The 19,503-nt window shown below is 57.8% G+C and overlaps 1 protein-coding gene across 1 annotated transcript in view; it reads left to right on the forward strand.

Annotated features, from left to right (window-relative positions):
- Positions 1-18,870, forward strand: part of LOC133357074 (fibropellin-3-like) — a 29,776-nt gene extending 10,906 nt beyond the window's left edge. The window contains exons 5-12 of the mRNA XM_061574847.1: positions 1,175-1,288; positions 4,738-4,851; positions 6,647-6,760; positions 8,152-8,265; positions 9,555-9,668; positions 14,394-14,507; positions 16,637-16,896; positions 18,440-18,870. Of these exons, the coding sequence (XP_061430831.1) occupies positions 1,175-1,288; positions 4,738-4,851; positions 6,647-6,760; positions 8,152-8,265; positions 9,555-9,668; positions 14,394-14,507; positions 16,637-16,896; positions 18,440-18,709 (1,214 nt within the window). The 3' untranslated portion in view covers positions 18,710-18,870. The remainder of the gene's footprint in view (positions 1-1,174; positions 1,289-4,737; positions 4,852-6,646; positions 6,761-8,151; positions 8,266-9,554; positions 9,669-14,393; positions 14,508-16,636; positions 16,897-18,439) is intronic.
- Positions 18,871-19,503: the final 633 nt, after the last annotated feature.

The raw sequence follows: 19,503 nt of genomic DNA on the forward strand, positions 1-19,503 counted from the left end.
AGGGCCTGCACGTGGCGAGTTTCACGTGGTGTCACGTGGCGAGTGTCACGTGGCGAGTGTCACGTGGCCCAGGGCCTGCACGTGGCGAGTGTCATGTGGCCTGCACGTGGCGAGTGTCACGTGGCGAGTGTCACGTGGCACAGGGCCTGCACGTGGCCAGTGTCACGTGACGAGTGTCACGTGGCCCAGGGCCTGCACGTGGCGAGTGTCACGTGGCGAGTGTCACGTGGAGAGTGTCACGTGGCACAGGGCGAGTGTCACGTGGAGAGTGTCACGTGGCCCAGGGCCTGCACGTGGCGAGTGTCACGTGGAGAGTGTCACGTGGCCCAGGGCCTGCACGTGGCGAGTGTAGCGGGGAGGGGACCGTCGATCAACGGTGGCTGGGGGCTGAACGTGGTTCCCATGGGGGGGGGGGGGAGACATTTCTCATTCGCAGAGACCACGAAACCCCACACAGCTCACCAGTGTCTGTGTCTCTCTGTGTCTGTCTCTGTGTCTGTCTATCTGTGTCTGTGTCTCTCTCTGTCTCTCTGTGCCTGTCTCTCTGTGTCTGTTTGTGTCTCTCTCTCTGTCTGTGTCTCTCTGTTTCTGTGTCTCTCTGTGTCTCTCTGTCTCTCTGTGTCTGTGTCTCTCTGTGTCTGTGTCTCACTGTGTCTGTGTCTCTCTGTGTCTGTCTATCTGTGTCTGTGTCTCTGTGTTTGTGTCTCTCTCTGTCTCTCTGTGTCTGTTTGTGTGTGTCTCTCTCTCTGTCTGTGTCTCTCTGTTTCTGTGTCTCTCTGTGTCTCTCTGTGTCTGTGTCTCTCTGTGTTTGTGTCTCTCTGTGTCTCTCTGTGTCTGTCTCTCTGTGTCTGTGTCTGTCTGTGTCTCTCTGTGTCTGTCTCTCTGTGTCTGTGTCTCTCTGTGTCTGTCTCTCTGTGTCTGTGTCTCTCTGTGTCTCTCTGTGTCTGTCTCTCTGTGTCTGTGTCTCTCTGTGTCTGTCTCTGTGTCTCTCTGTGTCTCTCTGTGTCTGTCTCTCTGTGTCTGTGTCTCTCTGTGTCTGTCTCTCTGTGTCTGTGTCTCTCTGTGTCTGTCTCTCTGTGTCTGCGTCTCTCTGTGTCTCTCTGTGTCTGTCTCTCTGTGTCTGTGTCTCTCTGTGTCTCTCTGTGTCTGTGTCTCTCCCCACGTCTCTGTGCAGACATAGACGACTGCGAGCCGAATCCGTGCCAGAATGGAGCGCGGTGCGAGGATGGCCTCGACTCGTTCCTGTGCGCGTGTGAGCCGGGCTTCATCGGAGAGCTCTGCGAGACCGGTACGGGCACCGCCACCATCATCACCACCATCACCACCACCATCACCATCACCACCATCACCACCACCATCACCACCACCACTAATCACCACCACCATCACCGCCACCACCATCACCACCACCAATCACCACCATCACCACCAATCACCTCCACCACCGCCACCATCACCACCACCACTATCACCACCACCACCATCACCCCTACCATCACCACCACCATCACCACCACCACCATCACCACCACCATCACCACCACCATCACCGCCACCACCATCACCACCACCACCAATCACCACCACCACCATCACCACCAATCACCACCACCATCACCACCACCACTATCACCACCACCACCATCACCACCAATCACCACCACCATCACCGCCACCACCATCACCACCACCACCAATCACCACCACCACCATCACCACCAATCACCACCACCGCCACCACCACCACTATCACCACCACCACCATCACCCCCACCATCACCACCACCATCACCACCACCACCATCACCACCATCACCACCACCATCACCACCACCACCATCACCACCACCATCACCACCACCATCACCGCCACCACCATCAACACCACCAATCACCACCACCACCATCACCACCAATCACCACCACCACCGCCACCATCACCACCACCACTATCACCATCACCACCACCACCATCACCACCACCATCACCACCACCACCATCACCACCACCATCACCACCACCATCACCGCCACCACCATTACCACCACCACCAATCACCACCACCACCATCACCACCAATCACCACCACCATCACCACCACCACTATCACCACCACCACCATCACCACCAATCACCACCACCATCACCGCCATCACCATCACCACCACCACCAATCACCACCACCACCATCACCACCAATCACCACCACCGCCACCATCACCACCACCACTATCACCACCACCACCATCACCCCCACCATCACCACCACCATCACCACCACCATCACCACCACCAATCACCACCACCATCACCACCAATCACCACCACCACCGCCACCATCACCACCACCACTATCACCACCACCATCACCACCACCACCATCACCACCACCATCACCACCACCATCACCACCATCACCACCACCATCACCGCCACCACCATCACCACCACCATCATCGCCACCACCATCACCGCCACCACCATCACCACCACCACCATCACCACCACCATCACCACCACCATCACCACCACCACCATCACCACCACCACCATCACCACCACCACCATCACCACCACCATCACCACCATCACCACCAATCACCACCACCACCGCCACCATCACCACCACCACTATCACCACCACCATCACCACCACCACCATCACCACCACCATCACCACCACCATCACCACCATCACCACCACCATCACCGCCACCACCATCACCACCACCATCACCACCACCACCATCACCACCACCAATCACCACCACCATCACCACCACCACTATCACCACCATCACCACCAATCACCACCACCATCACCGCCACCATCATCACCACCACCACCAATCACCACCACCACCATCACCACCAATCACCACCACCGCCACCACCACCACTATCACCACCACCACCATCACCCCCACCATCACCACCACCATCACCACCACCACCATCACCACCATCACCACCACCATCACCACCACCACCATCACCACCACCATCACCACCACCATCACCGCCACCACCATCAACACCACCAATCACCACCACCACCATCACCACCAATCACCACCACCACCGCCACCATCACCACCACCACTATCACCATCACCACCACCACCATCACCACCACCATCACCATCACCACCATCACCACCACCATCACCACCACCATCACCGCCACCACCATTACCACCACCACCAATCACCACCACCACCATCACCACCAATCACCACCACCATCACCACCACCACTATCACCACCACCACCATCACCACCAATCACCACCACCATCACCGCCACCACCATCACCACCACCACCAATCACCACCACCACCATCACCACCAATCACCACCACCGCCACCATCACCACCACCACTATCACCACCACCATCACCACCACCACCATCACCACCACCATCACCACCACCATCACCACCATCACCACCACCATCACCGCCACCACCATCACCACCACCATCATCGCCACCACCATCACCGCCACCACCATCACCACCACCACCACCATCACCACCACCATCACCACCACCATCACCACCACCACCATCACCACCACCACCATCACCACCACCATCACCACCATCACCACCAATCACCACCACCACCGCCACCATCACCACCACCACTATCACCACCACCATCACCACCACCATCACCACCCACTATCACCACCACCATCACCACCATCACCACCACCATCACCGCCACCACCATCACCACCACCATCACCACCACCACCATCGCCACCACCATCACCACCACCATCACCGCCACCACCATCACCACCACCACCATCACCACCACCATCACCACCACCACCATCACCACCACCATCACCACCACCATCACCGCCACCACCACCACCACCATCACCACCACCACCATCACCACCACCACCATCACCACCACCATCACCACCATCACCACCATCACCATCACCACCACCATCACCCGCACCATCACCACCACCATCACCGCCACCACCATCACCACCACCATCACCACCACCACCATCACCACCACCATCACCACCCCCACCATCACCACCACCATCACCACCACCACCATCACCACCACCATCACCACCACCATCACCACCACCACCACCATCACCGCCACCACCATCACCACCACCACCAATCACCACCACCACCATCACCACCAATCACCACCACCACCGCCACCATCACCACCACCACTATCACTCCCACCATCACCACCACCATCACCACCACCATCACCACCAGTGGGGGGGGGGTAGTGGGGGGGGTTAGTGGGGGGTGTAGTGGAGGAGGTGTAGTGGGGGGGGTGGTAGTGGGGGGGTGTAGTGGGGGGAGGTGTAGTGGGGGGTGTAGTGGGGGGGTGTAGTGGGGTGGTGTAGTGGGGTGGTGTAGTGGGGGGGTGTAGTGGGGGGGTGTAGTGGGGGGGTGGTGTAGTGGGGGGGTGTAGTGGTGGGGGTGGTGTAGTGGGGTGGTGTAGTGGGGGGGGTGGTGTAGTGGGGAGGTGTCGTGGGGGGGTGGTGTAGTAGGGGGGTGGTGTAGTGGGGGGGGTGTAGTGGGGAGGGTAGGGGGGGTGTAGGGGGGGTGGTGTAGTGGGGTGGTGTAGTGAGGGGGTGGTGAAGTGGGGAGGGTAGGGGTGGTGTAGTGGGGGGGTAGTGGGGGTGTTAGTGGTGGGGTGTGTATGTTTAGTGGCTGTCTCCGTGCGTGCGAGATGTGGACGAGTGCGCCTCCAGCCCGTGCCGCAGCGGGGGCAAGTGCGTGGACGGCGTCGACTCGTACCGCTGCGACTGCCCCCCGGGATTCGCGGGGGGCGACTGCGAGACGGGTGGGTGCACGCGTGGGTGCTAGGGTGCGTGGGTGCTAGGGTGCGTGCGTGTGTGGGTGCGTGGGTGCATGAATGGGTGGGTGCATGCGTGGGTGGGTGGGTGGATGCGTGGGTGGGTGGGTGCGTGGGTGCGTGGGTGTGTGGGTGCGTGGGTGCATGAATGGGTGGGTGCATGCGTGGGTGGGTGGGTGGATGCGTGGGTGGGTGGGTGCGTGGGTGCTAGGGTGCGTGGGTATGTGGGTGCGTGGGTGCATGAATGGGTGGGTGCATGCGTGGGTGGGTGGGTGGATGCGTGGGTGGGTGGGTGCGTGGGTGCTAGGGTGCGTGGGTGCGTGGGTGGGTGCGTGGGTGCGTGGGTGTATGGGTGCGTGGGTGCATGGGTGGGTGGGTGCGTGCGTGGGTGGGTGCGTGGGTGGGTGCATGGGAGCATGCGTGGGTGGGTGCGTGTGTGGGTGCGTGGGTGGGTGCGTGGGTGGGTGCGTGGGTGCATGCGTGGGTGGGTGCGTGGGTGCGTGGGTGCATGTGTGGGAGCGTGTGTGGGTGGATGCATGGGTGGGTGCGTGGGTGCATGTGTGTGGGGGAGCGTGGGTGGGTGCGTGCGTGCGTGGGTGGGTGCGTGGGTGCATGTGTGTGGGGGAGCGTGGGAGAGTGCGTGCGTGGGAGAGTGCGTGCGTGGGTGTGTGGGTGTGTGGGTGCGTGCGTGGGTGGGCGCGTGCGTGGGTGGGTGCGTGCGTGGGTGTGTGGGTGGGTGTGTGGGTGGGTGCGTGGGTGTGTGGGAGTGTGGGTGGGTGTGTGGGTGTGTGGGTGGGTGCGTGGGTGTGTGGGTGCGTGGGTGCGTGGGTGGGTGCGTGCGTGGGTGTGTGGGTGTGTGGGTGGGTGCGTGGGTGCTAGGGTGCGTGCGTGGGTGGGTGCGTGCGTGGGTGTATGGGTGCGTGGGTGTATGCGTGTGTGGGTGCATGAATGGGTGGGTGCATGCGTGTGTGGGTGGGTGCGTGGGTGCATGTGTGTGGGGGAGCGTGGGTGGGTGCGTGGGTGGGTGGGTGCATGTGTGCGTGCGTGTGTGGGAGCGTGCGTGGGTGCGTGCGTGCGTGGGTGCATACGTGGGAGCGTGCGTGCGTGCGTTGGAGCAAGTGCTGTTAGCGAGTAGCAGCACCTATGAAGGCCGGCACGGCACACGAGGGGGTGGGTGGCCGGCCAGCACCAATCCCGGCCGCCTCTGTATCCCCAGTGTCTCGCCGATGTTCGCTACACACCACCGCACTGGGTATTCATTTGAGGTTGAATCGACCTAGGGGAGGCCCAGGACCGGTTCGGATAATCGTCAATGCTGTTGGTCACATACACACACAAATACACAAACACACGCAAATATACAACAACCGCCATTCGCCACTAAGTGGCGGTGACGTCACCACGACGCTTGTGCCAGGCCAAGTGCACCTTGAGGCTACCACGTTAAGTGTCGAACGCCCGCTGGCAGGAGGTCACGGGGCAGACCCAGCAGGTGCCACGGGTCGACTGACCGAGATGACCGAGTTGACCGAGATGACTGGCTGATGCACCACCTGTGCCCCCTACTGTTGCCAACTTGCTGTGCTTACAGACACATACACACACGACGTCACCGCGGTGCCTGTGCCAGGCCAGGCGCTGGCATGGGGGAGGTCACCGGCAGGAGGCCCCAGCTGGTGCCGTGGGGGAGAGGGAGGGGTTGACTGACGACTGGCCGGTGTTACCAGCTGTGCGCACACCCCTCGCCTTGTCCTGCCACCTGTCCGCACGTGACGCACAGCAGATGTGGACGAGTGCGGTTCGGGGCCCTGCCAGAACGGCGGCACGTGCACGGACCGCGTGGCGTCCTACAGCTGCGAGTGCCGCCCGGGATACGTGGGCACGCACTGCGAGACGAGTAGGGGCCGATTTTACATCGACGTCGTCGTCACTGTCGTCATCTTCGTCGTCGTCGTGTTTGTCATCGTCGTTGTCGTCATCATCGTCATCATCGTTGTCGTCATCTTCATCGTCGTCGTCATCCTCATCATCGTCATCATCATCGTCGTCGTCGTCGTCATTGTCGTCGTCGTTGTCATCGTCATCGTCGTCATCATTAGTCATCATTGTCACCATTATGATCATTACAATCATCATTGTTATTTTTTATCATCATCATCATCATCATAGGCATTATTGTCATCATCATTGCCATCTTTATCGTCATCATCGTCATCATTCTCGCCATCATTGTCGTCATCTTTATCGTCATCATCATCGTCATCATCATATCGTCATCATTGTCGACATCTTATCGCCATCATTGTGGTCATCATTGTCGTCATCTTTATCGTCATCATCACCATATCGTCATCATTGTCGTCATTTTTATCGTCATCATCATCGTCATCATTGTCGACATCTTATCGCCATCATATCGTCATCATTGTCGTCATTTTTATCGTCATCATCATCATCATCGTCATCATCATATCGTCATCATTGTCGTCATCTTTATCGTCACAATCGTCATCATCATATCGTCATCATTGTCGTCATTTTTATCGTCATCATCATCGTCATCATCATATCGTCATCATTGTCGTCATCTTCATCGTCACAATCGTCATCATTGCCACGGGGGGCACCAGCGAGGCAAGCGGTGACGCTGGCGAATCACGGCCTCGCCTGGGCTCGACTCCCAACCCGGGCGCAGCCCTGTGGTGGAGGAGCCCTGTGGTGGAGGTGATGGTGATGATGGTGACGATGGTGGCGGAGGCGATGGCGATGGTGACGATGGTGGCGATGGCGATGGTGACGATGGTGATGATGACGATGGTGATGATGGTGACGATGTTGATGATGGTGGTGATGGCGATGATGATGGTGGTGATGGTGGCGATGGTGGAGGTGATGGTGATGATGGTGGAGGTGATGGTGATGATGACGATAGTGACGATGGTGGCGATGTTAATGGTGACGATGGTGGCGATGGTGGTGGTGATGACGATGGTGACGATGACGATGATGGTGGCGACGATGACGATGGTGGCGATGGTGACGATGGTGATGGTGGTGACGGTAACGATGGTGATGGTGATGATGGTGACGATGGTGATGGTGACGATGGTGGCGATGACGATGGTGATGGTGATGATGGTGACGATGGTGACGATGACGGTGGTGGCGATGGTGATGGTGATGATGGTGACGATGACGATGGTGATGGTGACGATGTTGATGACGATGGTGACGATGGTGATGGTGGTGACGGAAACGATGGTGATGGTGTTGATGTTGCTGTGTGAGGGGTGGACGCGTGCAGCTCGTCTCCGTGCAGGAACGCGGCGCTCTGCGTGCCGCTGGAGGGCGCCTGGCGCTGCGAGTGCCTCGCGGGCTACGCCGGACACGACTGTGGTCAAGGTGAACACAGGCAAAGCGCCCCCAGGTAGCCTCTAGGCAAAGACTCCCCCAGGTAGCCTCTAGACAAAGAGCCCCCAGGTAGCCTCTAGGCAAAGACTCCCCCAGGTAGCCTCTAGGCAAAGCGCCCCCAGGTAGGCTCTAGGCAAAGAGTCCCCAGGTAGTCTTTAGGCAAAGAGCCCCCAGGTAGCCTCTAGACAAAGAGTCCCCAGGTAGTCTTTAGGCAAAGAGCCCCCAGGTAGCCTCTAGGCAAAGCGCCCCCAGGTAGCCTCTAGGCAAAGAGCCCCCAGGTAGCCTCTAGGCAAAGAGCCCCCAGGTAGCTTCTAGGCAAAGAGCCCCCAGGTAGCCTCGAGTCAAAGACTCCCCCAGGTAGCCTCTAGGCAAAGAGCCCCCCCGGTAGCCTCTAGGCAAAGCGCCCCCAGGTAGCCTCTAGGCAAAGAGCCCCCAGGTAGCCTCTAGGCAAAGAGCCCCCAGGTAGCCTCTAGGCAAAGACTCCCCAGGTAGCCTCTAGGCAAAGAGCCCCCAGGTAGCCTCTAGGCAAAGAGCCCCCAGGTAGCCTTTGAACAGACCCGTGGGGCAAGTGCTCAGGACCAATGTACGAGGGCGGTGGGTGCCAATAAAATGCAATGACAAAACATAAATATATATACCTGCATATAGACGTAAGACAAAGATCCTCCAGGTAGCCTTTAACAGACTGGATGTCTCCCCAGTGCTGGCGACGTTCACTACACACCGCACCAGGTACTCATTCGAGGCTGAGTCGACCTAGGGGAGGCCCAGCACCGGTTCAGATAATCGTCACCGGTGTTGGTGGCCGTGAGCGGGAATCGAACCTCGGTGTCCCAGGTCCGTAGCGCAGCGTGGCGCTAACCGCGCTGCCCCACATGCTGCCCCCGCGCTGCCCCCGTGCTGCCCCCGTGCTGCCCCCGTGCTGCCCCTGTGCTGCCCCCGTGCTGCCCCCCGTGCTGCCCCCGTGCTGCCCCCCGTGCTGCCCCCGTGCTGCCCCCGTGCTGCCCCCGTGCTGCCCCCGTGCTGCCCCCGTGCTGCCCCCCGTGCTGCCCCCGTGCTGCCCCCGTGCTGCCCCCCGTGCTGCCCCCGTGCTGCCCCCCGTGCTGCCCCCGTGCTGCCCCCCGTGCTGCCCCCCGTGCTGCCCCCGTGCTGCCCCCCGTGCTGCCCCCGTGCTGCCCCCCGTGCTGCCCCCGTGCTGCCCCCCGTGCTGCCCCCGTGCTGCCCCCGTGCTGCCCCCGTGCTGCCCCCCGTGCTGCCCCCCGCGCTGCCCCCCGCGCTAGACATTGACGAGTGCGAGTCCGGGCCGTGCCTCAACGGAGGGGTCTGCACCGACGGCGTCGACTCGTACAACTGCAGCTGCCAGGCCGGGTTCTCCGGGTTCCACTGCCAGATCGGTAACACGCACACAGGCACACACACAGGCACTCACACACACGCACACAGGCATACACACACGCACACGCACGCACACACACACACATAGGCACACTCACACACGCACACACACAGGCACACTCACTCACGCAGGCACACACACACAGGCACTCACACACACTCACACACACGCACAAGCACACACTCACGCGCACACACACACGCGCACTCACACAGGCACACACACTCACACACACGCAGGCACACACTCACACACGCACACACACATACTCACGCAGGCACACACATACGCACACTCACGCACACACGCACACACAGGCACACACACACGCACGCACAGGCACGCACACACAGGCACACTCACACTCACGCACACACAGGCACACACACACTCACGCACAGGCACACGCACTCAGGCACATTCACGCACACATAGGCACAGGCGCACACACTCACACTCACGCACACTCACACAGGCACACACAGGCACACATACACACCCACTCACACAGGCACACGCACACACACACAGGCACTCACACACACGCACTCACACGCACGCACGCACACACACTCACGCACACGCACACACTCTCATACACACACTCACACACACGCAGGCACACTCACACACTCACGCACACGTACACACACACACTCACACACACAGGTACACACACTCACACACACTCACACACTCACACACACTCACACACACACACGTACACACACACGCACACACACACTCACACACACAGGTACACACACTCACACACACTCACACACACACTCACACACACGGATACACACACTCACACACACTCACACACACTCACACACACGTACACACACACACACAGGTACACACACTCACACACACTCACACACACTCACACACACTCACACACGCAGGCACACTCACACACTCACACAGGCACACACACGCACGCACACACACGTGCACTCACACAGGCACACGCACGCACACACTCACGCACACACAGGCACACGCACGCACACACTCACACTCACGCACACACGCACACACACACACTCACACACAGGCACACGCACACACACTCACACACTCACGCACGCACAGACACACGCACACACTCACGCACACACACTCATGCACACACAGGCACACGCACGCACTCACACACATGCGCACGCACACAGACACGCACACACACACGCACACACACGCACTCACACTCACGCACACACAGGCACACTCACACACACACGCACACACTCACATGCACACACACAGCCACGCACACACACACGCACTCACACTCACATACACTCACACACACACGCACACACTCACGCACATACACTCACACAGGCACACGCACTCACACACACACTCCCACACACACACTCACACACACACGTGGAGCGGGCTGTGCACGCGCGTGCACAACGCTGCGACACTTACGACTCATCACGAAGAGCCCCTCCACCCCCCACCACCTCGTGGCGTGACCCGTCAGGTCCCGCACCGACCAACGGGCTGGTGCTGACACGCGCGTGTGCGGCCGCGAGATTACGGCCTCCACCGCCCGCTGCTGCCAGATAACCCTGGCCGCCCTCTGACCTCCCCCCCCCAACTCCCACCTCCACCTCGGACCCTTATCTCCCGTGCCCCGGGCCCTCTCTCGGTGTCCGCTGAGCGAGGAGTTTCAAAGGGCCGTCGCGTGCCCAGCGATTCGAGATGATGATGATTCACACCGATGCTCAACTCGATAATTGTTTTTTTTACCCTTCTATCTGGCAACAAAACTGACACCTTGTTTTTACAAGGAGTCATGTTTGCACCGACCACAATACCTGCAGTCATAATGCAAACAAAAAACATAACTCTGATAATGTGCACTGTCCTTGAAGTTGATTGGTCCACACCCGAGACAGCTTTCCTTAGAGCCTAGTCTCACATGGCGTTGGACCCAGGCTCTAAGGAAAGCTGTCTCGGGTGTGGACCAATCAACTTCAAGGACAATGCATACATTATCAGAGTTATGTGGTTTTGTTTGCATTATGACTGCAGGTATTGTGGTCTATGCAAACATGACTCCTTGTAAAAACAAGGTGTCAGTTTTGTTGCCAGATAGAAGGGTAAAAAAACAATTATCATATTTTTTACTGGCAAATGAGGTTCCAATGGTGATGCTCAACTCGTTTAACACGCAGTAGCAGCAGCAGCAGCAGCAGGGATTTTGCGACCAATATTATCAATGACAGATCGTTTTTTTTGTTGGGGGGCAGAGAGGACAGTGCCGGACTAAGCTAGTGCGGTGCCTGTGACATATATTATAAAGAGGCCTTAAATTAAAAAAAATTGTAAATATGAAAACACACAAATTTTTTACTTGCACAGTAAAATAATTGTATTTTTTCATTTGCTATACAGCCGGATAATACGACAAATCGCTCACCTTAAACACCCGGTCGTTCATAAAAGTTGAAGGCGGTATAGTACTATAGTAATAGAGCGAGTGCAGAATCACTGAACCGGAATTGATAGCTTCAAACGCATTTAGCGCGGGGCCCTTGAAAGTGTGGGGGCCCGTAGCTACTACATATGTAGCTACTACACGTGCAGCTACTACACATGTAGCTACTACACATGTAGCAGTATCTACATATGTAGTAGCTACTAAACATGTAGATACTGCACATGTAGTAGCTACTACACGTGTAGCTACAACACGTGCAGCTACTACACGTGCAGCTACTACACATGGAGCTACTGCACGTGTAGCTACTACATGTGCAGCTACTACTACACGTGTAGTAGCTGCACGTGTAGTAGCTGCACGTGTAGTAGCTGCACGTGTTGTAGCTACTACACGTGCAGCTACTACACGTGCAGCTACTACACGTGTAGCTATTACACGTGTAGCTACTACACATGTAGCTACTACACGTGTAGTAGCTACTACACATGTAGTAGCTACTACACGTGCAGCTACTACACGTGTAGCTATTACACGTGTAGCTGCTACACGTGCAGCTACTACACGTGCAGCTACCACACGTGCAGCTACCACACGTACAGCTACCACACGTACAGCTACTACACGTGCAGCTACTACACGTGCAGCTACTACACGTGCAGCTACTACACGTGTAGCTATTACACGTGTAGCTGCTACACGTGCAGCTACTACACGTGCAGCTACCACACGTGCAGCTACCACACGTGCAGCTACCACACGTACAGCTACTACACGTGCAGCTACTACACGTGCAGCTACTACACGTGCAGCTACCACACGTGCAGCTACCACACGTGCAGCTACCACACGTACAGCTACTACACGTGCAGCTACTACACGTGCAGCTACTACACGTGCAGCTACTACACGTGCAGCTACCACACGTGCAGCTACCACACGTGCAGCTACTACACGTGCAGCTACTACACGTGCAGCTACTACACGTGCAGCTACCACACGTGCAGCTACCACACGTACAGCTACTACACGTGCAGCTACTACACGTGCAGCTACTACACGTGCAGCTACTACACGTGCAGCTACACGTGTAGCTACTGCACGTGCAGCTACACGTGTAGCTACTGCACGTGCAGCTACTACACGTGCAGCTACTACACATGCAGCAGCTACTACGCGTGCAGCTACTACACGTGCAGCTACTACACGTGCAGCTACTACACGTGCAGCTACTACACGTGCAGCTACTACACGTGCAGCTACTACACGTGCAGCTACTACACGTGCAGTAAGAGCATAGGATTATTTTTATTAGAAAATGCATTTCTCATCTCCAGCTGCTTGGTGGGGCCACGTGCCAACGCCCCTAGTGGACGAGACGCGCTCGCCCTGACGTCATAAACACGGCGTCACGTGGTCACGAACAGCCGTTGGTCGCAGAGGTCGCAACCGGGTACCCGATTCCCATACCCTACCCAATACCCGGCTACCCGTACCCAGCCGGGTACGGGTACCCGTAGCCGTTTGCGACCCTGGTGCGGCCGGGTACGGGTAGGCCGTGAGTCACTGGTGAGTAACTGTTTGTCACTCATTTTGGGTAGGGTACGGGTAGGGAACGAGTACCCGTACCCGTCCTGGGTACGGGTAAGGAATCAAAACCCGTTTGCGACCTCTGGTTGGTTGTCAAATCGTTGCGTGGCCCAGGCGCACACATTCACAACGTCAGCTGTTGAATCTGATCATGATGATGGCTTGTGGATGATGATGATGATTGTAAATGATGATGGCCAAGTTGATGATGACGATGATTATGATGATGTGGATGATGACGACGACGATGATGATGATAATGTTGTTGACGATGTTGATGATGACGACGTTGATGTTAATGACGATGATGATGATGTTGTTGAGAATGTTGATGACGATGTTGTTGACGATGTTGATGACAATGATGATGACGATGTTAATGACGATGATGGCGATATGGTTGACGATGTTGATGACAATGATGATGACGATGTTAATGACGATTATGATTATGACGATGATGACGTTGATGACGATGTTGATGACGATTATGATTATGAAAATGATAACGATGTTGATAATGTTAATGACGACGATGACGTTGATGATGTTGATGACGATTATGATTACAACGACGTTGATGACGATGCTGATGACGATTAAGACGATAACGATGTTGATGTTAATGACGACGATGATGACGTCGACGACGATGTGAATGCCGTGCAGATGAAGTGTTCGTGGCGAATCTCATCGGCTGGATCGTCGGCTTCCTGGTGCTCTCGCTGACTCTCTTCCTCACGATCCGCTGCCACAGGAAGCACGGCTGCCTCCGCAAGAGAGGTAACGGAGCTCCCGCATCGCCGTTGGTATCCATGGCCCCTGCCACAGGAACGTGGAATGTTACACCGCAGCGGTACGGAGGCGCGAGCCCGGTCCCGTGGGAGACACTTGGGAGTTTGGCTCGGCTTGGGGTTGTCAACCCTCCTCCCGGATTGGCAGGGAGTCTCTACCGGAATTGGCATTGATCTTCTCCCGGTGACTATTGAGAGCTGTTTGGGTGGTCGAGTGGGTCAGTAGGTGGGTGGATGGGTGATTGGGTGGGTGGTTGGGTGGGTGAGTAGGTGGGTAGGTGGGTGGATGGGTGATTGGGTGAGTGGTTGAGTGGCTGAGTAGTTGAGTGGGTGAGTCGGTGGGTGGATGGGTGATTGGGTGAGTGGTTGAGTGGGTGAGTGGGTGGGTGGATGGGTGATTGGGTGGGTGGGTGGTTAAGTGGGTGAGTAGGTGGGTGGATAGGTGATTGGGTGAGTGGTTGAGTGGTTGAGTGGGTGAGTAGGTGGGTGGATGGGTGATTGGGTGAGTGGTTGAGTGGTTGAGTGGGTGAGTAGGTAGGTGGATGAGTGATTGGGTGGGTGGTTGAGTGGGTGAGTAGGTAGGTGGATAGGTGATTGGGTGGGTGGTTCAGTGGGTGAGGAGGTGGGTGGATGGGTGATTGGGTGGGTGGTTCAGTGGGTGAGTAGGTGGGTGGATGGGTGATTGGGTGGGTGGTTCAGTGGGTGAGTAGGTGGGTGGATGGGTGATTGGGTGGGTGGTTGAGTGAGTGAGTAGGTGGGTGGATGGGTGATTGGGTGGGTGGTTGAGTGAGTAGGTGGGTGGATAGGTGATTGGGTGGGTGGGTGGTTGAGTGGGTGAGTAGGTGGGTGGATAGGTGATTGGGTGAGTGGTTGAGTGGGTGAGTAGGTGGGTGGATAGGTGATTGGGTGGGTGGGTGGTTGAGTGGGTGAGTAGGTGGGTGGATAGGTGATTGGGTGAGTGGTTGAGTGGGTGAGTAGGTGGGTGGATAGGTGATTGGGTGGGTGGATGGTTGAGTGGGTGAGTAGGTGGGTGGATGGGTGATTGGGTGGGTGGTTGAGTGGGTGAGTAGGTGGGTGGATAGGTGATTGGGTGGGTGGGTGGTTGAGTGGGTGAGTAGGTGGGTGGATAGGTGATTGGGTGAGTGGTTGAGTGGGTGAGTAGGTGGGTGGATAGGTGATTGGGTGGGTGGTTGAGTGGGTGAGTAGGTGGGTGGATGGGTGATTGGGTGGGTGGTTCAGTGGGTGAGTAGGTGGGTGGATGGGTGATTGGGTGGGTGGTTGAGTGGGTGAGTAGGTGGGTAGGTGGGTGGATGGGTGATTAGGTGAGTGGTTGAGTGGGTGAGTAGGTGGGTGGATAGGTGATTGGGTGGGTGGTTGAGTGGGTGAGTAGGTGGGTGTTTGGGTGATTGGGTGGGTGGGTGATTGAGTGGGTGAGTAGGTGGGTGGATGAGTGATTGGGTGGGTGGTTGAGTGGGTGAGTAGGTAGGTGGATGAGTGATTGGGTGGGTGGTTGAGTGGGTGAGTAGGTGGATGGATGAGTGATTGGGTGGGTGGTTGAGTGGGTGAGTAGGTAGGTGGATGGGTGATTGGGTGGGTGGTTCAGTGGGTGAGTGGGTGGGTGGATGGGTGATTGGGTGGGTGGTTCAGTGGGTGAGTAACTGGGTGGATGAGTGATTGGGTGGGTGGTTGAGTGGGTGAGTAGGTGGGTGGATGGGTGATTGGGTGGGTGGTTGAGTGGGTAAGTAGGTGGGTGGATGGGTGATTGGGTGGGTGGTTCAGTGGGTGAGTGGGTGGGTGGATGGGTGATTGGGTGGGTGCTTGAGTGGGTGAGTGGGTGGGTGGATGGGTAATTGGGTGAGTGGTTGAGTGGGTGAGTAGGTGGGTGGATGGGTGATTGGGTGGGTGCTTGAGTGGGTGAGTGGGTGGGTGGATGGGTAATTGGGTGAGTGGTTGAGTGGGTGAGTAGGTGGGTGGATGGGTGATTGGGTGGTTGATTGAGTGGGGATCAAACCACGACCTCCTGCGTACCAGGCGAGGTAGTTGATATCTCCTAGCCACCGTCATGGCCCCCCCCTCCCCCCCCGATATAATTTCATTCGACCTCTCTTCGCCGCGAAGGATATTTCCGTGCAAGCGGCAACAAAGTGTGGCCGTCCCGGCCCATCGCCCGCGATCGCCTGCCGACTCCGAGGCCCCGGCGAGGCGTCCACGAGGCCGCCCTGGGGGTGCCCGCGGCGCGTCGTGGCCGCAGGAAAATCCGTCGGCCGAGCGACTTCTCCCTGGACGCCCCGCCGCTCCCGGGGTCGTCGGGGTCCTCATCCTCCTCCTCGGGCTCCTCGGGGTCCTTGCAGTCGTCCGGCTCCTTCCTGCCCGTCGAGGTGCGTGGGGGGGTGGGGGACGATCCACTGAGGGACGTGTCGTGTAGGGGGGTGGGGGGGTCGGTCCGAGTTCTTGACCCTCGTGCCCCCGACTGGGCGACAAAGAGCTTCATGGCTCATCGGATTGATCCCGGGGTGAATACTTGCAGGATTCTGATTCTGGATGAGCGCAGCGTGGATCTCATTCGTGTCGCGTTGAGGTCACCGCAACTCGTCCGCCCGCCCGCTCGCTCGCTCAGTTACCTATTCAGCTACTCATTCACTCATCCACTCAATTACTCAAACACCCACTCACTCACCCACCCACTAACTCACCCACCCACCCACTCACGCACGCACTCACCCACGCACTCACCCACCCACCCACTCACCCACGCACTCACCCACCCACGCACTAACCCACCCACTCACGTATATACTCACCCATGCACTCACCCACACACTCACCCACCCACTCACTCACGCACTCACCCACGCACTCACCCACCCACTCACCCACCCACTCACCCACGCACTCACTCACCCACTCACCCATGCACTCACCCACCCACTCACCCACTCACTCACCCACCCACTCACTCACTCACCTACACACTCACCCACACACTCACCCACCCACCCACTCACCTACCCACTCACCCACTCACCCACCCACTCACCCACGCACTCACCCACGCACTCACCCACCCACTCACCCACTCACTCACCCACTCACTCACCCACTCACCCACCCACCCACCCACTCACCCACGCACTCACCCACCCACTCACTCACCCACTCACCCACACACTCACCCACCCACCCACCCACTCACCCACGCACTCACCCACCCACTCATTCACCCACTCACTCACCTACGCACTCACTCACCCACTCACCCACCCACTCACCTACCCACTCACCCACTCACTCACCCACTCACCCACTCACCCACGCACTCACCCACCCACTCACCCACGCACTCACCCACGCACTCACCCACGCACCCACCCACCCACTCACCACGCACTCACCCACCCACTCACTCACCCACTCACTCACCCACTCACTCACCCACTCACTCACCCACTCACCCACGCACTCACCCACCCACCCACTCACTCACTCACCTACGCACTCACCCACGCACTCACCCACCCACCCACTCACCTACCCACTCACCCACTCACCCACCCACTCACCCACGCACTCACCCACGCACTCACCCACCCACTCACCCACTCACTCACCCACTCACTCACCCACTCACCCACCCACTCACCCACCCACTCACGCACTCACCCCAGCGCGCGGAGCGAGCGTTGCGCGGCAGCGTCACAGCGTCACGGGTCGACATCATCCCTCCATTATTGTTGTTGCCGTTACGATTAACACAACAACAGCAGGGGGCGCGATGCGTAACATACAAACTCCACCACGTGGCAGGGCAACGCTGCTCAACCGTCACCACAAGTTGAACCGACTCCGAACAACGGACACAGGCGCACGTCACCGGCACGCGCGGCTTTTAACCTTTGACCTGCCCCCCACCCCCAACCAAAGGTGGCGGTACGCTCCAACATCCCGATGGCGATGAGGGGGATGGTGCTGGAGGTGACGGGCCGCGTCACGACTCGCGCGTCCGACGTCGACGCGTCCGCCGACGCCGCTACCGGCGCTACCGGCGGTGTCGCCGGCGGTGTTGCCGGGCCGCCCTACCGCGGCCGGCCCTTGTGGTCTTCTCGCTCGGCGTGGGGGGGCGGCGGTGGCGGTGGTGGTGGTGGTTCGGTGCCCCCCCCCACCATGCAGAGGGAGAAGGCGTTCATCTGGTGACTCTCGCGATCTCTCACCCGGAGCGTTACGGGAAGTCCACCTGCCCGCGTGCCATTTCACCGTTTTCGTTGTTTGGGAAACACTCGGCATGTTACACCGTTGGAACCTCATTTGCCAGTGAAAAATATGATAATTGGTTTTGTTACCCTTCTATCTGGCAACAAAACTGACAGCTTTTTTTTTTACAAGGAGTCATGTTTGCATAGACCACAATACCTGCAGTCATAATGCAAACAAAAACATAACTCTGATAATGTATGCATTGTCCTTCAAGTTGATTGGTCCACACCCGAGACAGCTTTCCTTAGAGCCTGGTCCAACACCATGTGAGACTAGGCTCTAAGGAAAGCTGTCTCGGGTGTGGACCAATCAACTTCAAGGACAGTGCATACATTATCAGAGTTATGGTTTTTTTTGCATTATGACTGCAGGTATTGTGGTCTATGCAAACATGACTTCTTGTAAAAAAAGGTGTCAGTTTTGTTGCCAGATAGAAGGGTAAAAAAACAATTATCACTCGGCATGTTTTGTCTACTTTTTATAGTCACCCCCCCCACCTCCCTTCGTAGCCGACGCCACGATCCGTCGGTTGTTTGTTTCATGGGGCCGTGGCCACGCCGGGTTGGTTTCACGGCAAAGTTCTCGTCGGGTGGTGGAGGGCTCACGACGAAGACGACGACAAAATGTCGGAACAAAAAAACGTTACGCCACGTGGCCAAAACCCGAAACGTGTCAATGTGCACGTTGGCTTGACACGGATTCGCTGTTGACAGCCGGGTCGGGTTCGCTGCGGT

The sequence above is a fragment of the Lethenteron reissneri genome, chromosome 56, assembly GCF_015708825.2.
Source record: "Lethenteron reissneri isolate LAM-NWPU_2019-01 chromosome 56, ASM1570882v1, whole genome shotgun sequence".
In the NCBI taxonomy this organism is placed as follows: domain Eukaryota; kingdom Metazoa; phylum Chordata; class Hyperoartia; order Petromyzontiformes; family Petromyzontidae; genus Lethenteron; species Lethenteron reissneri.